The sequence below is a fragment of the Hippopotamus amphibius genome, chromosome 16, assembly GCF_030028045.1.
Source record: "Hippopotamus amphibius kiboko isolate mHipAmp2 chromosome 16, mHipAmp2.hap2, whole genome shotgun sequence".
In the NCBI taxonomy this organism is placed as follows: domain Eukaryota; kingdom Metazoa; phylum Chordata; class Mammalia; order Artiodactyla; family Hippopotamidae; genus Hippopotamus; species Hippopotamus amphibius.
In genome coordinates this window covers 45,640,386-45,658,984 of record NC_080201.1, presented here as the reverse complement: position 1 = coordinate 45,658,984, position 18,599 = coordinate 45,640,386, and the positions used below count along the sequence as shown (strand labels likewise).

General features: G+C 51.5%; 1 protein-coding gene across 1 annotated transcript in view; it reads right to left on the bottom strand.

Annotated features, from left to right (window-relative positions):
• The window catches only part of CHST8 (carbohydrate sulfotransferase 8), a 126,553-nt gene that overhangs the window by 66,741 nt on the left and 41,213 nt on the right, over positions 1-18,599 (bottom strand). The window contains exon 2 of the mRNA XM_057712897.1: positions 373-588. Within this exon, the coding sequence (XP_057568880.1) occupies positions 373-502 (130 nt within the window). The 5' untranslated portion in view covers positions 503-588. The remainder of the gene's footprint in view (positions 1-372; positions 589-18,599) is intronic.

The following is an 18,599-nucleotide window of genomic DNA, read 5'->3' as shown; positions in this document are numbered from 1 at the left end:
TTCATCTTCTGATGTCCCAGAACATGTGGAAGAGGCCCTGACATGTGGCAGAATCCTCCTTAAACCTGGGTTTCACCAAAGGCAACAACCAACTGAGAGATGGGCAGACTGGCCACCCTTCCCAAGAGGGGTGCACAGGCCAGAGGTCAGAGGTCAGAGACCAGAGGCCAGAACTCTGAGGCTGGTGGTCTGACAATAGACACAGTGCTCCCACACTGAGGCTGATGACTGCCAGGAGGGGGCCAGGACCTCTCCGCCTGCTGGGAGGCAGGGCACCAGGACCCCTGCCCCGGCACCAGGGCAGCGTGGAGGCCTGCACCTCGGGCAGGAAAGCCAGGGCAAGTAGGAGGTGGGGCCGAGCGCGGTGCTCACCTGGTACCTGCTGCGGGGCGAGCTCCGTGGGGTCCTGCAGGCTGATGAAGAGGAGGAGGCCTGCGGCTCCAAAGAGCAGGATGGATGAGAACATGCAAGCCAGCCGCATCGTTCCAGCGCGAGGGGTCATCCGGGGCTCGCTCCGGCGTCACCTCTTGGGTGTGGGAGGCGCGTTCTTCCCTCATCGTCCACACCAGGCGTCCATCAGGCCACTGTCTATGGAGCAGCGGGGGAGAAAGATGGTCTATCACTGAGGCACAGGGGCCCCAGGCACTGCACGTGACCAAGCGTAATCCCCAGTTCCCTCCACCTTTACTCAGGTACAGTATGTCCCTTTCACCTTTCCAAGCCCAAGGAGGTAAAGTCCGGTCACCACCTGTGGCCGAGACACCAGCTTCCTGCCAGGGTCTCCTGTATCTGCACCTCTAGAAAAACCATGGAGAGAGACACTCCCCAGCTCCTGCCCAGGGGAGCCCAGGGTGGAGCTCCATCACCCACCGCCAGGGGTAGCGGCCACCCCCCTGCACTGTCCAAGCAGGAATCTGGGTCCTTCTCCCTCACAACCATCCTAGTAGACAGGGAAGCTCTTGGGTCTCTCTCTGCCCTGGCTCCTGTTTACAGGAGGTTGGGGACAAGGGTCTCCGCAGAACTGGAGGCTTTGAGAAGGAACCTCCCAGACCCAGGGGTTGTCAGGGACTGAGTGACTCCCCACCTGTACCAGCCAGAGCTGTCCCTCCCTGACAGACTGAAGGATGGGCTGGTGGGATCAAAACCCACTGGATAGTTGCACCTGCAGGAGCTGAAGCTCTGGCCAGATTATGGTCATCCCTGCTCTCAAAGCCCCTGGGTCTGGAGCTGAGATGGGGCCACCAGACCCAGATCTGACAGATCCCAGGCTCAGAGGCTGCGTTCCTGCAGATGGACACCTGCTGCCTTGGCCACTACAGGTCCAGAGCATTCCCGCGTGGCTTGCCACCCACCCTCGTTCCTCCCGAAGTAGAAGAAATTCCAAATACCCAATACTAACCAAGTGAAAACAGCTGGGCCAGGCTGTGGGTCAAGATGGAGATACCCCGGGAATTCCCTGGTGGTCCAGTGGTTAGGACGCTGAGCTTGCACTGCAGGGGGCATGGGTTCCATCCCTGGTCTGGGGAACTAGGATCTCGCATGCCATGTGGTGCAGCCAAAAAAAAAAAAAAAAAAAAAAGAAAAGATGGGGGCACCCCAAGGCCATCTGACTAAAGGAAGGATGTAAGTTCCTGCAGTGGGGCAGGCCATGGTGGGGTGGGATGGGTGAGGAAGGGGAATCTGCCCAGGAAGGGGTCCCTTGGTCCCCTTACCTTCACTCAGTCCTACCTGCCCAGGCCCAGAGATACCACCCTCTTTCTACCCAAGGAGCCCTTTGGGAACTTGCCCCTCCCTGGCACAGGGCAGTGCCCGAGGGAGGCTGAGGCCAGCTGCCTCTGAGACCACAGCTGGGTGGCTGATGGGGCCCCAGACCAGATGTGCTGCTCGGCACAAGGACGGTCCCTGCCCAGGGTCTCCTTGGCATGATGCTTTGGCCAGGGAACCCATCTCTGACCTGGTACCCAGGTGCTGAGGGAGGAAACCCCAGCTTTTGTCCCTCTGCATCCAACCTGGGGGGCATGAAGCGGGAAGTGATAATAACAGAAGCCCCTCCTTCCTCTGCCCAGACAAAGATTCCCAAAGACTAGACAGTTCTCAGCAACGCTCTGAGGCTGAAGGGAGTTAAATTGCAGGTTTGGATTTCTCCCCTCTGCCGTCTCTGTAATTATTTTTTCACTCAGTTAACTTTAATTAACCTGCCCCAGGCCTCCACACACGGGAATGTGCCTGAATGCCGGGCTTTCTGGGCTGAGCTGCACAGGAGTTTCCCATGACCTCCTGGCTTTTATGTTTGGGAGGCAGCACTAAGCCGGGCTCCGTTTGCCTCTGGCGTTGGCTCCGGGGTTCCACCTGGCCCTGACCTCCCTGCAGTGGCTCCTGCTGCAGAGAAAGACAGCTGCTTCGTGCCACCACCAGGGACGCCCCCGCCCTGGGCTTGCGGTGGGTGAAAACGGGCAGCCCCATGGTCCCAAAGGCTCAGACCCTGAAGCCCCTCATGAGGGGCTGTGGCCTTCCCGCCCATGGCAGCCCAGGCTCATCATCCTGCCAAGACACGGAAGCAGGCGTGCAGGCCCCAGGCTCCAGGGAAGGACAAGGCCACTCTCAGCCCCGCCACGGCATGCCCGGCGCCTGTGGTCTCCCAGAGCCTTCCGTGAGTCATGACAGGCCCTGTGTGCAGGACCCCCGGGGCGAGCCGGTAAGCAAGGCCCCACGTGTGAGGACACCCGGTTCATGCTGACTGTGGTGTTGGCCACACCTCTTACAACCACATCGACCTCCAGCGTCAGACAGGAGGCCAGGGGGCTGATCTGATCTAGGGTGACCTCCGACATCAGGCCATTTCATAAGGAGGGCGAGAGGGAAGGAGAGAGGAAGGAGGGAAGAAAGGATGGCGAGTTGATGGCCACCGTACACAGCTGCCCTATCAAACAGCTAATACAATGCCACCCAATCTCCACCCAAAGACTCTATCTGATGAAAAAAGGGGACTCAGACACATATGCGATCATCACTGAATTGTCTGTATGGTAGCTGGCACTGCGGAAGTGACTGCAAAAGAGCTGGTCAGTCTCCTCTTCTTTTCAATCTGTCACACTGTCACCGTTCAAGCCAGTATAGATTCCCGTTGTCCTGCAGCCATGACCTGTCCTCAGGCATTTCTGAACCTGCCCAAAGCAAGCCCACCCAGTGGAGCCAAGCTCCAGTAGCCTATGTGACTAGAGCTAGCATGAGGACCACATCCCAGCCCCCAGATCTGGGAGAGAAGAGAACACAGCCCCAGGACCTGCACCTTCACTGTGACCGGAACATCAACTGTCCAGGTGACTCATTTCAGAGATTCTCCCCTCTGTTGGACCCCAAGAGGATGTAAGCACCTTCTCCACACACAGGGAAGCTGGTGTTAGAGCCCTGCATGGCTTCCCCTGCCCAGCCCCAGCCCCTAAGCCTCAGACCCCAGCCTTCCCCTCCCCCCGGGGGCCCTCCTCCCAATGTTGGCCCTCACTGGAGACCATCTGATCAGCTAACTGTCTGCTCCACGCAAGCAGGCATCAGAGGTTAGCATGCCTCCCTTCCAGGGTGACTGCTTTGCAGTCTGATTGGGTCGTCAATGCCCCAGGAGGGGGCCAACATCACAGAATCTACAGTAACCCCCTTCCTTTAAATGGGGGTAGATAAGAAGTCACCAACAGACCACCAGACACTCCAGAGGGTGTGCCCACCCGATCCCCTATTGTTCCCGTGAGGGTCCTTGTCTTCAAAGTCACACGTAATTTTCAAGGCCATGGGGAGATGCAGCCCAAAGGCTGTCTCCCCCTCTTGGGAGTTGAGCTGCTGCCTGGGGAGGGGACACTGCCTTCTGCCACAGGTTGGGGGTGAGCCGCCCAGAGCTACATACAAACACATTCACAAGCCCCCGCTCCCACCTGGGACTGGTGCGTCCTCAGCACGTACTGCGTCACGCTTGGCTCCCATGACATGTGGAAAACCCTCCCCTACTTCCCTGCTTCCCTTTCAAGACCAACAGACAATAAGAACATTCAAACAAGGGGGGGGGGCAGGGGGGAGTGAGGCAAGAAAAATAAACAGCCCATTGAGTTTTCCGAAGGTCCTGCCCTCCTCACAATTCCTAGTGCTCCCAGCAGCTTCTCTCCCTGAGGCCTGAATGGAGCCACCAATTTTTACAGCAAGAAAAAGAAATCCAATTAATCTTGTAAACACCTCCTGGGACACAGGGCAGGGCCAAGGATTTCTCCTATTTCCTTATTTATCTGATTTAAAAATTTGTCTCTAGAAAATTCACTTCAGGGCACAAGCAAGGACTTGGGAATTCAGCCAAAACACACGCACCTCCAGTGGCGAAGGGCCAGCAGGCAGACGGACGGACGGCTCCAAGGACACACTTGGCTGCGGCTGCTCCAAGGCCCGGACACTCCCCCCAATCACCTAGAGGACCCCCTCTGGCTGTGGGGACCCACGCTCGTGCCCCACTGGAGGCAGGAGGAGGTGTCCAGCCACGTGCTCATGGGTGCACCCACTTGGCGTGCGGACCCCGGGCCCAGGAAAGTTCTCTGTCCAGTCAGTCTCCTCCTCAGACCGGCAGGAGCTAACAATGACGTCCCTCCCGGCTGAGGGCTCCAGGAGAAGCTGCTCATCGGGAGAGAGGCTGCTATGGCAACTTGAGGAGGATGGAGCCAGGCACTGCCGTCACCTTGAATCCGGCACCGAGCCTTCTGCTGTGGCAGCAGAGGGGGCCGCGCCTGCAGCTCTGCCCCCGCTGAGGCCGGCCCTGGGGCTGACCTCCCGGCTTCCCTCCTCAGCCTCCTGGCCTCAGGAGCTCATTTGCTCTTTGCTGAAACAAAGCACACAGCCCAGTCCCCTGAGAACACCACTTCCATCTGTTTTGTCAGACCAGTTCTTCCGTGTGTGCGGCTCCTGCTTACTTCTGAGATGGGGTTCTTCTTGATTTCAGCTCATTAAAATCCTGCAGCTAATTAAAACTGCTCTCACGGCAGCGGTGGTGGCAGCAGCAAACTCTGGGACGAGTCCCTCCAGTTTTTATGCGTAGGCATAAAGTTGCAGTGCTCTGCGAGGGTGATGAAGGCTGCAAGTGCTCAGACTCTGAGGCAGGGCTGCAGACTCCCGCCCCGCGGCTGACACGCGGGAGCGCTGACCTGGGTCCTGAAATGGCCTGGGCTCAGCCTCCGCACAGCCAAGCAGGCATGACTAAACCTCATCTCCGGGGGGAGCAATTTACTTGATAGCCACTCCCCTGTTACAAGGCAGGGAGTCCCTCCAATCCCCCGTGCTCTCTGCAGCGGGGAAGGAAGGGGGACCCTAAGGTGAAGGCTGAGGCACAAATCAGGCTCAAACAGCCCCAAGCCTTGTCCCCACGGCCCCACCAGGAACGCCACAGCCCAGCTTCCCACTACTGCTCATACGAAGAAGAGCAAGGGAAGCCTGAAAACACACAGCCACGGCAAGGGAGTCCTGAGACCCTGGCCAAGGTGTCTCAGGCTGCAGTGCCCTTCATTGCTACTAGGGTGAACCACATTACGGGTATCATCTCTGCCCAGAACTTCTTATATTTTCAGGGTGTTTTATGACAACGGAACATGGTATGGAATAGCAATTATACAGGTAGAAAAACGGAGTCCCTCCCCATCCCCACCCTGGTAGTACCCCCAATCTGGTGAGCATGTATACCTCAGTTACAGCTCTTCCCCCCTTGTGTGGAGGGCACTCACATGCCTGTCTCAGAACCTTTGCGCATCTTTGTATGCCCAGCACTTAGCACAGTGCCTGGCACAGGTGATCAATAACCTTCACTGCATGTTGAATGAGCCTGAGTTAATAGACGGAGGTGACTGGGCCATCTGAAGAGAGGCTCTCCATGAACCTGGAATTTTAAAAAGGTCATTTATGTTTCAAGGAGCTGTGCATTTGTTTTGATCAGGTCTGGGTTGGAATCAGGTCCAATGCGTAGCCCAATCCTATGACTGAAGAAGAGATAAGGAATTGAGCTCCACCAGGGAGCCCAGTGAAACCTGACAGCTCCCAAATACCTGAGGCACACTCGCCACCAGCACGCCACTTTTGTATCCTCATGTTGGTAGGGCAGATTGCAAATCATGGGACTTGAAGACTAGTATACTTGTAGAGGTAAATGACTACTATTTTTATACATACATGTGTATTAACACACATAACACATGCACAAACAAATACGCAAATCATTTAGATGCTGTAAAATGGGTGATTCCCAAACCTTTAAAATATAGCATGATGCTAGGAAACTCCCAAACAAAATTGCAGTTTGCATGAGTTGATCAAAAACCAATGAAAGCGGGGACTTCCTAGGTGGCACAGTGGGTAAGAATCCGCCTGCCAATGCAGGGGACACAGGTTTGATCCCTGCCCCAGGAAGATACCACATGTCGCGGAGCAACTAAGCCCGTACGCCACAACAATTGAGCCTGCGCTCTAGAGCCCGTGAGCCACAACTATTGAGCCCATGTGCCGCAACTACCGAAGCCCACTCACCTAGAGCCCGTGCTCTGCAACAAGAGAGGCCACCAGAATGAGAAGCCAGTGCAACACAACAAAGAGTAGTCCCCGCTTGCCGCAACTAGAGAAACCCTCTGTGTATCAACAAAGACCCAACACAGCCAATTAAATAAATAAATAAATAAATAAATAAATAAATAAATAAATAAATTTGTTAAAAAAAAACACAATGAAAGCGGGATTTCCTAGGTGGCGCAGTGGTTAAGAATCTGCCTGCCAATGCAGGGGACACTGGTTCGATCCCTGCTCCAGAAAGATCCCACATACCACAGAGCAACTAAGTCCATGCAGCACAAATATTAAGCCTGCACTCTAGAGCCCGTGAGCTACAACTATTGAGCCCAGGTGCCACAACTACTGAAGCCCATTCACCTAGAGCCCGTGCTCTGCAACAAGAAAAGGCACCACAATGAGGAGCCCGCGCACGACAATGAAGAGTAGCCCCCACTTGCCACAACTTGAGAAAGCCCATGTGCAGCAACAAAGACCCAATGCAGCCAATAAATAAATAAATAAATTTATACATAAAATAAAAACAGTGAAAGCAATACATGTTATAACATGGATGAAGCTTGAGGACATTTGCTATGTGAAAGAAGCCAGTCACAATATAACAAATACTGTACGATTCCATGTAATCAAATTCAGAGACAGGAATTAGAATAGTAGTTACCAGGGGGTGCCAGGGAGGGAGGAATGGGGAATTATTAATTAATTCGTACAGACTTTCAGTTGGGGAAGATGAAAAAAGTTCTGGAGATGCATAGTGGTGATGGCTGCATAACAATGTGAATGTACTTAACATCTCTGGACTTAAAAATGGTTAAAATGGTAAATTTTGTACTATGTATATAAATAATAGTAATAACAGTAATTTTACTACAACAAAATATCAATGAAAGCAAACTGAGCAGAAATCACTATGTTATTGTTTCACGCATCCCACAGTGACTAGGTGTGGGCCCAGGAGCTGAGGAGGACCACGATGGTCAAGTTCACTGCCTGCGTGAAACATGACCAGGATGTAGAGGAACTGGGTTTATGAGCCCAGGCAGCTCCCCCAGAAGCGGTCAGATGTCATGGGATGCACACAGGCTCAGAGTGGGGAGCCCAGGTTCTGGGTCTGGAGGCCCTTCCAATTAACTGTTGACCCTCAGGATTTGATTTTCCTAATCTTGGAATCAAGCTGCATCCAAAATATGCTCTACAGGTGAGTTTCCAAGTTCCTTGCAGCTCTGGTGTGAGACAAACAGATGTCCTAGAGTACAGAAAGGCACCTTGTGAATTTTATTTGCATGAAGCCACTTTCAGGCAGAGCAGGTGGCCCTCTGGTGAAGTGTCCATCACCCACACCAGCTGACTGTCCCTTGCCACAAATCTGGGTCAATGTTGTGCCCCTGTGGACCAAAGCTGCCAAGCTGTTTCTCTTTGAGATAACTCTATCCTTATTTGAGGGGGGCAAGGGACCCTGATGCAAGTGTCAAAATGAAAGATATGTCCTCAGTTTCTTTCTGATCCACAGTCATGCACCCCTGAGGCCTGCCTGGTTGAGGCGAGTCTCTCCTGGGTCTATTCTCTACCTAAGTGACCACTGCTCTATGTCTGAACAGACTAAGCCCAGCTGGAACAGTGCCTCACTTAATGATAAAAATCACTTCAAGGCAGAAGTCTAAATAGAGCTAATGATTTGAATCCCACTGTATCTGTGGTGACCTTTGTCATTTAAAAATCTTTAATTTTTAAAGAATGTAAAAGGGCCACATGAGGCACCCTTGTGGCGATGGAAATGTCTTCTGTCTTGATTGTATCAATGTCAACATTCTAACTGTGATATTGGACTGTAGTTTTACAAGATGTTACTATTGGGGAAAACGGGATAAAGGGTACACAGTATTTCTCTGTATTGCTTCCTACAATTGCATGTTAACCTGTATTTCAAAATAAAAAGTCTAATTAAAAATCAAGAACTTAAAAAGAAAAGTTACTGGCCTTTCAGCTCATGCATAATGGAAGCAAATTCTAATGTTGTGCACGTAAATAATAGATAACCATTTTCACGGATCAGAGCCATCCTCTGTTGTATGAGAAACATTTTAAAGGTAAGGACTATGCCTTTAACAGGAAAATTTGATGTGTTAGCAACTACTGGTTGATCTTTGTGCATTTTTCAATTGCAAATTGCACTTTAAAAATGCAAACAATTATTAATATTGATTTGGACTAAAACAATATTGAATTTCAATATATTTCCAGCTCTTTTATGAATTACCCTGTGGATACGTGGTGATTATGATAAAAGAGTATTTGTGGGCTGGATTTCTTTTCAGCGAGGAACCTTGAAGAGGGCTGATGTGATCCATGGGTAATGAACTTCACAGGGACAAGGCTGGCTCCAGAGTCCCTGCCAGGTCCTCAAACTTCGCAGCTGGGACAAACTTTCAGGGCCACTTCCCCCTCTGGACTTTATCCAAACTGATATTACAGAGCACAGGCAATGAACAAATCCTCAAGGCCTGGAATGGGACTTAGTGTCACAGTTTTTAGGGGAAAAGGAAAAGAAACAGACATTTGTCATACTTCGTTAATGTTGCAGGCACTAGATAAACATCCCATTTAGCTTTCACACAATAACCTCTTAAAGTGAAACTCTTTATCCCTATTTGTCACAGGTTTGGCTCTCTGTAAGGAGATGCTGAGATGGAGTTTGGGGTTCAAGATGTTTATCAAGGATCAACATCTATGAAGGGAAAAGGCAGGGAGGGGAAGTGAGCAGAAGAAGTTGCTCAGATACGCAGGTCCAACAAAGCCTGGATGGGAACTCTGGAGTAGGTGTTGGCTGTCAGAGCACCCCACAACAGGCAGAAATGGCTGCGTCTGTATGCCTCTACCTTACTCAGTAGCTGGATGTGGGGTGACCAGGGAAGGGCGTGACCTGGGATAAGGCAGTTTGCTGCAGATCCTTAAGGAGCTGACAGCTGACCACCTGTCCCGTGGGTGGTCAGTGAGTCCTTCCTGGAAGGGGATCCAGGCAGCATATCTCCAAGTCCACTGCTCTGTTTTACAGATGATAAAATTAAGACCAAGAGAGACTAAATATTGTCAAGGTTACATGGTAAATAAGCCCTCCCGGATCTGTTTGACTCACTTCTTCCAAACAAAAGCATAGATCAGACTGTCCTGACCTTCAGTTACTGAGACACAAAGGTTTGAAAGTCTCCAGAGGACCACGCAGATGGTTTGACTGCATAAGCAGATACCTTCGTTTCACCTCTACTAACATCCCTGCAACACGCACGCATGTGTCTGTGTGCACACACACGCTTACTTCTTGGCAATTATCTCATAGCTAATGGTAGGCGGGGACATGGATTATTTGGGTTAAAAGTTCCCCTGACAGTACAGCCTGGAGAGCATCCCCCCCAGTAGAACCGCTGGATCTTGCCAAGAGCAGCAGACGACGTATGAAGCTGCATGGCCTCCTTTACTTTCAGAAAGCACTGAGCTGTTCACATTTTCCAGCTGCTATGACATCCACAGCCACAGCAGTGAAAATTACAGGGAGGAAAAAATTGCATATGTACCTCTCAAAATTGAAAGTTGGGGTATAATATGGACAGAAAGGAGTGTATGAGTAAATGCAGACTGCCCTGGCCCCTGGCAGGGTGCAGCTGCCTCCAAGTTGCAAACAGCAATCCACAGACCCAAGAGGAGGAGAGAGTGGCAAGGAGGTTTGGCTTCCTTCCAGGGAATCCCTCTCCCTGCGGCTGGCGCAAGGAGGCCCCAGAGGATTTGCCTTTGTGTTCCCAGCTGCCAAAAAGTGCCTGGCACAGAGGAGGTATTTGGGCAATGTGTAGTGAGTGGTGAAAGGCTAGGAAGAGGAGGGAAGGAAGGGAAGGGATGCTTGCACACTAGGGCCAGCTGGATCCTTTGAGTTGAGGTCATGTGGAGCCAAGCATGTGCGCGCCGGGTGTTCTGTGGGAGCAGGCAGGGCTTTCTAAGCTGGCTCCAAGGCTGACTGCCATGTTCTTGATTCCTATTAGTCCAGCATGATTTTCCCCAGAGTTCTTCTTAGAACAGGCTGGTTCCTTCCAATCTAAGGGCTCAAAGACTAAGAATATGGCAGAACAACCAAGTCTATTGACTCTATCCGGATTGTTTTGTGGAGAACTGGGTCTCTCTTAGGCTATCAGGATGGCAGCAAGGCTGTGAGTGACCTAGAAGTCCTAATGAGTGGCTCTGCAGGAGGTAGGAGCCTGCCTTCTCCATGAGTCTCTGTCTCATGTCTCCCTCCCACTTGACTTCCTATATTTCAAGTCTCCTCCCCCTCAGTGCCTTCCCCCCTTTCACCATGGAGTGTTGGGAAGACATAAATTTAGGGCCAACCTCCCTTCCCTTCCCTCTCCCACGACATCCAACTGTAGACTTGATCCCCTGCAACTGTCCTATCTATCTTTTCCAGCCTTTTAGTGTGGCTGATTCAGCACCGGGGTCCTGGACAGCTCCCCACCTCCACGCCAGTGCCTGCAGAGCGTTTGCTGTCCCTCCCTGTTCAAAACCACCTGAGGGCCCCCAGTTACCCAATGGTCCAAGTTTAAATGTCTCAGCATGTCCCATAAGGCTCATGAGCATCTAGTCTCATCCCTCACCACTCCCTGACAGCCCCCAGGCTGGGTGAGGCATCCGCCTGTATGTTCCAAAGAGTCCCTGGGCTTTCTTCCAACACAGGTAACAAGAGAGGATAGTGTAGAGAAAAGACCACTGGGCTCTGAGTGTCTGCTACTCAGTATTAAATTTTCTCTCTGGGAGACTTTGGGCATCCTCATTTTACATCTCTGAGCTTCAGTTTTCCCGACCAGTAAGTCAGTCCCTGGTGGACTGATATCACAGGGCTATTTGTGAAGATTCCTGCTGTGATGGGATGCTGTCCTGGGGTGGAAGAAAGAGGTTCAGGACAGGTGGAGTGGGTTTCTGAGTCCCAGTCCATTCCCTTCAGGGCACATGCTCCCCGTGGTTGGTTTTGCCCTTCTCTCCAAATGGTTCTGATTTCTTTGCTTCCATTGAACAATCTACAAGGCAGAGGGAGAGGGTCTGGTTTTTCTCTGCCTGACCCTGCAGCTTCTTTCCTGTTCTCCTGAGTCCTGGATGTCCTCATCTTTCAGCTTCAAGGACACAGGCAGAAAAGGGGCTAAACCTTTATGATCCCTGGACATGGCACTCTGTGGCACGTTTGCCAGACTTGGGCCACACCCAGGGAACTGGGAGCATCTGAAAACAGAATGGCATCAACACAGGCCCCATGTTGTGCCCTATACCACTCTGCATGTGAAGGGTCACTTGAGTCCTGACGTTTTACGTGATTGCTGAACACAGGAAGACACAGCTGCAAATACACATTTTTGTGATGAGACTCAGATTGGCCAATCAACGGTCTTCACTGAACACTTGTTTAAAGCAGCCCATTTCCTATAATAACAGTATGACATTTTAATATGAAAATTCTTTTCAAATGACCCTTGGTAGCAGATCCAGATCTTCAGATTTCCCAGTTTGGAAACCTGGATTTTTAACTTGAAATTCCCTGATTCTTAAGTTGGCAAGCAATGCACATTTTAAAAACGAACTTGAGCCAATAAAAACTCAGGTCCAAGTTGGATTTGGCCCGGGGTCCACCCATGGCCACCCCTGCCATGAAAAGTATAGCCTGGATTGGGGAAAAGCACCCTACCTCTGGATAAAAATGATGCCTCACCGTTCAAGGAATTTTTGTGCAAAATCAGCTGAGGGGAGAGAAAACTTGTGAGTCAGCCACGGTGGAGTGAAGCTGCAGCAGCCTCACCGGTCAGGAGTTGCTTCCTACAGCTCTGTAACTGGATGGCACTCATGCAGCAACAGGGGCTTCCAGCCCAGGGCATCTGCCTCTGCCTGGAGGACAGTCGCTGTGGTGGGACAGGGGAGTGGTGATGGAGGATCCCCACCCAGTAGTGGCGCGTAAACACACACACACACACACACACGCACACACGCACACACGCACAGACTCACACTTGTAATACGCCCGTTATAGGCTGAATTGTGTCCCCCCACCAAATTCATATGTTGAAGTCCTAATCCCCAGTACCTCAAAATGTGACCCTATTTGGGAACAGGGTCATTGCAGAGGTAATTAATTAAGATGAGGTCACGCTGGAGTAGGGTGAGCCCCTAATCGAACAGGACTGATGTTCTCATAAAAAGGGGAAATCTGGATACAGACATGCACACAAGGAGAATGCCCTGGGAGGATAAAGGCAGAGATCTACAAGCCAAGGGATGCCAAAAACTGCCCATCACCCCCCAGAAGCTTGGGGAGTGGCCCAGAACAGATCCTCCCTCACCACCCCCAGAAGGAAACAACCCTGCTAATACCCTGATCTCAGACGTCTAGACTCCAGAACTGTGAGACAATACTTTTTGGTGGTTTAAGCTCCTCCCCCTCCCTGTCTGTGGTATTCTGCTACGGCAGCTTCAGCAAAGGAATACAGCCCCTGTGGCAGAAGGCTCAGCCCGCATCTGTAGGGCAGCATCCTCAGTGGGACAGGAAAGAGCTGGGGTGCTGCCAGGAGACCAGCTTCTTTCCTGGTTCAGTGGTTGCCATCAATTGTGTGGGGGGTCAGGCTAAGCCCTTACTTACCTCCAAACAGGACACAGCCAGCACGTGTTTGGAGGTGAGTAAGAGAAAACCCAGCTCAGTGGGAATCCCCAAATTTCATGGTGTCATCAGGACCCAGGCCCTTCCTGTGGCTCCACTCCTCTGTCCTCAGGCAGGTTTTATCCTCAAATGGCTCCTTCATGGTTGTAGGATGGCTGAGCCAGAGCCCAGCTTATAGGCATCCTTGTTACATCCAGCAGGACAGAAGGATCCCTGTCCCCAACCGCAGAACGAAACTTCTGGACCCTGAGCCAATGGCATCTCTGGGGTTGGGGGAATGTCCTGTGCTTCTGGGTCCAGGCCTGGGTAACTGGAACCAGCAGAATGGAACTGGCCTCCCTGGAGCTGAGGGTGGGATCAGTCCCTCCCAAACTCAAAGACTAGGGTACAAGGTGGGGAGGGGCGACCCAGAGCCGGCCACTGAGCTCACTGTACAATGATCTCCTTTGCTGCATATAAAAGCTGCATGAACAGGTATAGTCCCCACTTTACAGGTGAGGAAACAGACTCAGAGAAGCTGAGTAACGTACCCAAGGCCATACTGCTAGGAGGTGATAGGGTCAGATTTGAATTCGGGTCTAAGCGCAAAGGACGTGCTCTCCACCAATCCTCTTGTTGAGCCCTATTAACCCTGCCTGTGACTGAAGAAGCCACATCTCAGACACGCGCCAGCACAGACCTGTGTCGGTCAGTGGGGAGGTGGTCGGGGCCACTCTTCTGCTCTCAGGAGCCCTCTCTAAGCCACACCCTGCCTGCAGCCCTGGCCCACTGACTCCCAAGCAGACACTGGCCTCAGTGAGAGCTAGAGGGACAGTGAAAGCAAGGAAGGTCCTAAGAGGGCCCTCAGCTCATGTGTCTGTGACTATGTGTGTGCACACGTGTGAGCCAGCAGACGTGTCTCTGTGACTCCATCCTGCAGATGGAGCTGGTGAAGGCCCACGTACATGTGTCTGGGGGAGCGTGTGCGTGAGTGGATACATGCATGTGAGTGGATGTGCGTGTGTGTGTGTGCACACCGGTGTGTGGGGGTTCCAGAACCTCCCATCCCTCTGCCTTGTGGCCACCAGCTGGGAGCAGTCCAGCTGCAGCCCAGGCCATTCCCAGCTCCTGGCCACCAGGACCATGACCGCAGCGGCCCTCACTCCCAGCTCAGCGGCGCTCCCCCACCCCCAACCGCTGCCTGGGATCAGGCCTCCTTCCTGGCAGAAGAGAGCAAGGCTCCCTTTTCTGCAGGGCCTGGAGGGAAGGCGGTGGGAGGGTGGGCTGGGGGGAGAGCTCAGGGGTGGCAGCCCAGCAGGGCCATGTGCCATCTGTGCTGTGCCTCCTGCTTCCCCTCCCCCCCGTCCCCTTTCCGCCTCCGGGTGCGTCACTCTGGCGACCCCTGGGAATTGGAAGCTAATTTTCCACGATCATTAGTGATGGAAAGACCTCAGGTTCTGCCTTTAATTAAAGTCAAACGTGGGGCTGAGGAGAAGCGCTACACGCAGGCATCCTCTTCTCACTTGTAAAAGCCATATGCAAATAATTAAGCCAGGCATGGAAGCCATAATTAAAAATTTCACAAACCCCCTCATTAGCGGAGCAGCCTGCACAGAGAAGAGGAATTGAGTCCCTCCCCCATGTCGGTGGCAGCTCCTACAGATGGTTAATTGGGGCTGGGGGTTGGGGGGCAGGCGGGCTGTACCTAGTTGACTGTGCACGTGGCACTGAGCTGACAGGGCTCCTGACCTCCCAGGCCAGCAGTGATGACCTCTCACCTCTATCTTGGAAGCTTCTAGCCAAGAACCAGGGATCCCACAGTGAAGTGACTGAATCCACGTTCATCTACGCACCCCAGGGCAAGGAGGACCAAAACACACGACCCTGGTCCCAAATCTCACAGCCTCCCTGGCTCGAGTCCCCATTTATGCAGAGTGGGGATGCACTGATGGAGCAGGAGAAGGGTCTCAGCTAGACACTAGAGATGGCTCCAGCCGGACATCCTCGAAGTGCCTTCCCTTCAGCGTGCCCAGGAGGGAAGTGAGACCCTTGGATGGAGGCAGGCTCAGCAGACCCCTTTTCTCTCCAGCAACTGTGTGTCCTGAGTCCCTTCAACCCCTGCCATGCACACAGATGTCCTCAGGCTTGGTGGCCATTGTGCAGTGAGTGACCCACCTGAAGGCAAAGGCCCCAGACAGGATACCCCCATACACCCCAGAAACACTCCATCAGCCCCAGCTGCAGTCAGCATCCAGAGAGCTGAGTGAGGTGGCATGACAACCTCACTGTTCCAGACATTCTCTGGCTCCTTCTCCCCTGCCCGAGTCTCAGCCCCTGTAGACATCTGGTCCACCTCTTGTCCTGAATCGATCCTGCCCAGCTAGTCACCGCAGGCATACGCTCCACGTGCCCTCTGACACTGCCAAATGAATATTCACTTGTCCCAATCACCACCACTTGTTTTCCATCTGGCCTGATCAATGGTGCACCTTTGAAGGAATTGTACTCACCAGAGGCATTGATCGACGTCTGGGAAGCTGCTGGCGTGCACGGGGACAAGATGTGTTCTCCCAGCCATGACCAGCTCACTTTACCCATAGACCACTGGCCCTCAATTGGGCCAGGGCGTCCACATAGCCAAAACTGGCTCTCAGAAACTGGCTCTCCTTTTGTGGATTTGGGGATCTTATGAGGCCACCAGAAGTCATGGAGCTGAGATCTGAGTTCTGCCCTGCTCAGGTCAAGCTCCACTCAGAGGAGCCCACATTTGAGCCTTCTACCAGCTGAGCCCTTTCCATCTTCCTCGTGGTTCAGGAAATGTCATTTCTCTTCCGTCTCTCCTCTGGCAAACAGAGGGGACGTGAGCCCTTCTACCAAGGGTCATCAGCCTTGTGAGCTCATTGCCACATGCACGGTCAACATTTCATCACCCCCCACCTCCGGCATCCTGCTCTCGGAAGCTGACCCAGGGCAGCTGTACTCGTGTTCCTCATCTGTCCTCAGCATTCTCTGACGGTCAGCTCTGCAGGTCAGTTCGGGGCTTCCTTCGTTCCACACACCCTCCAAGCCAAGCTGCCCTGATGGTCAGAGCCCTTGCCCCACTTTCTCTTATTGTCTCTCCACATCTCCTGGTTACAAACGCATCTGCCTAAGAACCTGCAGTTTCATTCACTGACACAGGATCGTACGTAAAAATGAACCAATACATTTGGATGGGGATGGGGACTATGCCACTGATACAAACCATATATAAATCTTAATTTTTGACCCAGTTTGATTCTTAAAAATTCATTGTGAAACATTTCAGACAGACAAAACATATTAAAATAATGTAAAGAACAACCAGTATGCTCACCCTCAGCTTAAATAATAAAACAATTACCAATATTTGGAGTTTCTTTTGTACCCCTTCCTACTACTGAACCCCTCTCTCCCCACTAGAGGTAACCACATGTTGTCATAAATATTTAATGGACACCTACTATGTGCCTGTCATTGTTCTAGGCAACTGGGATCTATTGGTGAACAAAACAAACAAAGATTCTGCCCGTGTAGAATTATATTCCAACCAGGAGAGAGAGAGAGAGCTGCAAATATAATAAATTAGTAAATTACAAATAACACTAGAGGGTGATAAATGCTATGGAGAAAAGAAAAACAGCCAGGTGAGGGAGATGCGAGAGCTGGAGGCTAGAGACAGTCTCAAGACCTAAGCACGTGGGAGGAGGCCTCATTGGGAAGTGACATTTGACCCATGTAGATATCTAGGGACAGCCTGTGCAAAGGCCCTGGGGTGTGAGCAGTCCTGACTCTCGGTGTGTTGGGAAGAAGTGAACATAAGGAAAATGAAATAAGGTAAAAGAAGTAATGAGGGACCAGTTGTGCGCTGTTGAAAGGATGTTGGCTTTGACTCTGAATGAGATGGGGGACAGTGGAAGGATATTATCTGATTTGGATTTCAGCAGGACCCCTCTGGCCACATAGGTAGGCAAGGACAGAAGCAGGCAGGCCAGGGAACAGGCAACCATAATAATCCAGGTGAGAATTTTCAGCTACAACATGAAAATCCATGTCTGCCATTCTCATGAGAATTGGCACTTTTAGAAGAGGGCTTTATTATGATGTTGAAAATTATATGTTTTTACTTTGATGCTCTGATATCAATGTGTCTCAGGTCCACTAGCTGAGCTTTTCTCATGTGAGTATTCTGGATCCTGAAAAAACTGTAAGTTACTCTCCATGTCAAGCCTGGCTCTCCTAGCTGGTTTTCAGACCCAGAAGTGCAGGAAACTCAGCTGTATGATATATGTGAGTGAAATGGAAATGAGATAATGAGACACAGAGTGATGACTGGGAGGAGGGCCCTGGAATGGCCAGGCTGCTTGGATCCAAATCCCAGCTCTAAACACTTACTAACTCTGTAGCCCTGAGTAAGTGACTTAAACTCTCGGTGCCTCGGTTTTCTCATCTGTAAAATGGGGGTAATGATGCTTATCTCCCAAAGTTCTTATAACGACTAAATGGGAAGTGCCTGGCACACAGGGAGTGCTCCATCATGTCAGAGGCTGCATCAGGGAAGATGAACAGCATTCCCCAAAGTGCTCCTCTCTCAGGCAAATCCATCAACCTGGACGCAGAGAAACAACTCCCTCTAGCAAAGCCTGAATGCCAGCAAGAAATGGGAGTTGTGGAAGCTTCCAATGAGGGCCTCCAATAAATATCTCAGGGACTCAGACCCACAGAAAAATGTGACACTCCTGGAAAGGGCTTCCATGAAACTGGCCCTCGAGCACCTCATCAAGAAGGGAAAATGAGCAGCCGTTCCAGGCACTGTGCCTCTGCAGCCAGCGTTGGCCTTGAGCTACCTCTACTGCGTGTGTCATGACGAGCAATGGGGTTGGTATTTATTTCAGAGTTCCATGTTTGCAAAACTATTTCCATCATGCCTGCGGAGTATGCCAAGCACTTTAGAATGATCAGTTTTGAAAGTTTAATGCAGTTGGTCTTTTCCCTGATGATTAAAAATATGGTAAGGTCTACCTTCAGCCCATTTACTCAGGAAGCACTTTTGACAATTTCCGTTCAGACTAAGAGAACCCACTGTGCAATCCAAATTCTCTGGCACGCAAATTTTCACAGAATTAAGAAAACAGCACAGCATCCAATGCACTGGGTTTGGGTGGGTGTTTTTGGTTGTTGTGAGGTGTTTTTTTTTACATAATTAATTATTTCACTAGCAAGGTTGAAGTCTTCTAAAAAAAATTGGCAGACACTGAAGCTTGGCAGGGAATGATGGTGGATATTCTGAAAATATTTGTGAGGTTTTCCCTTGTATTCAGACACACAGACGCAGACACATACACACACA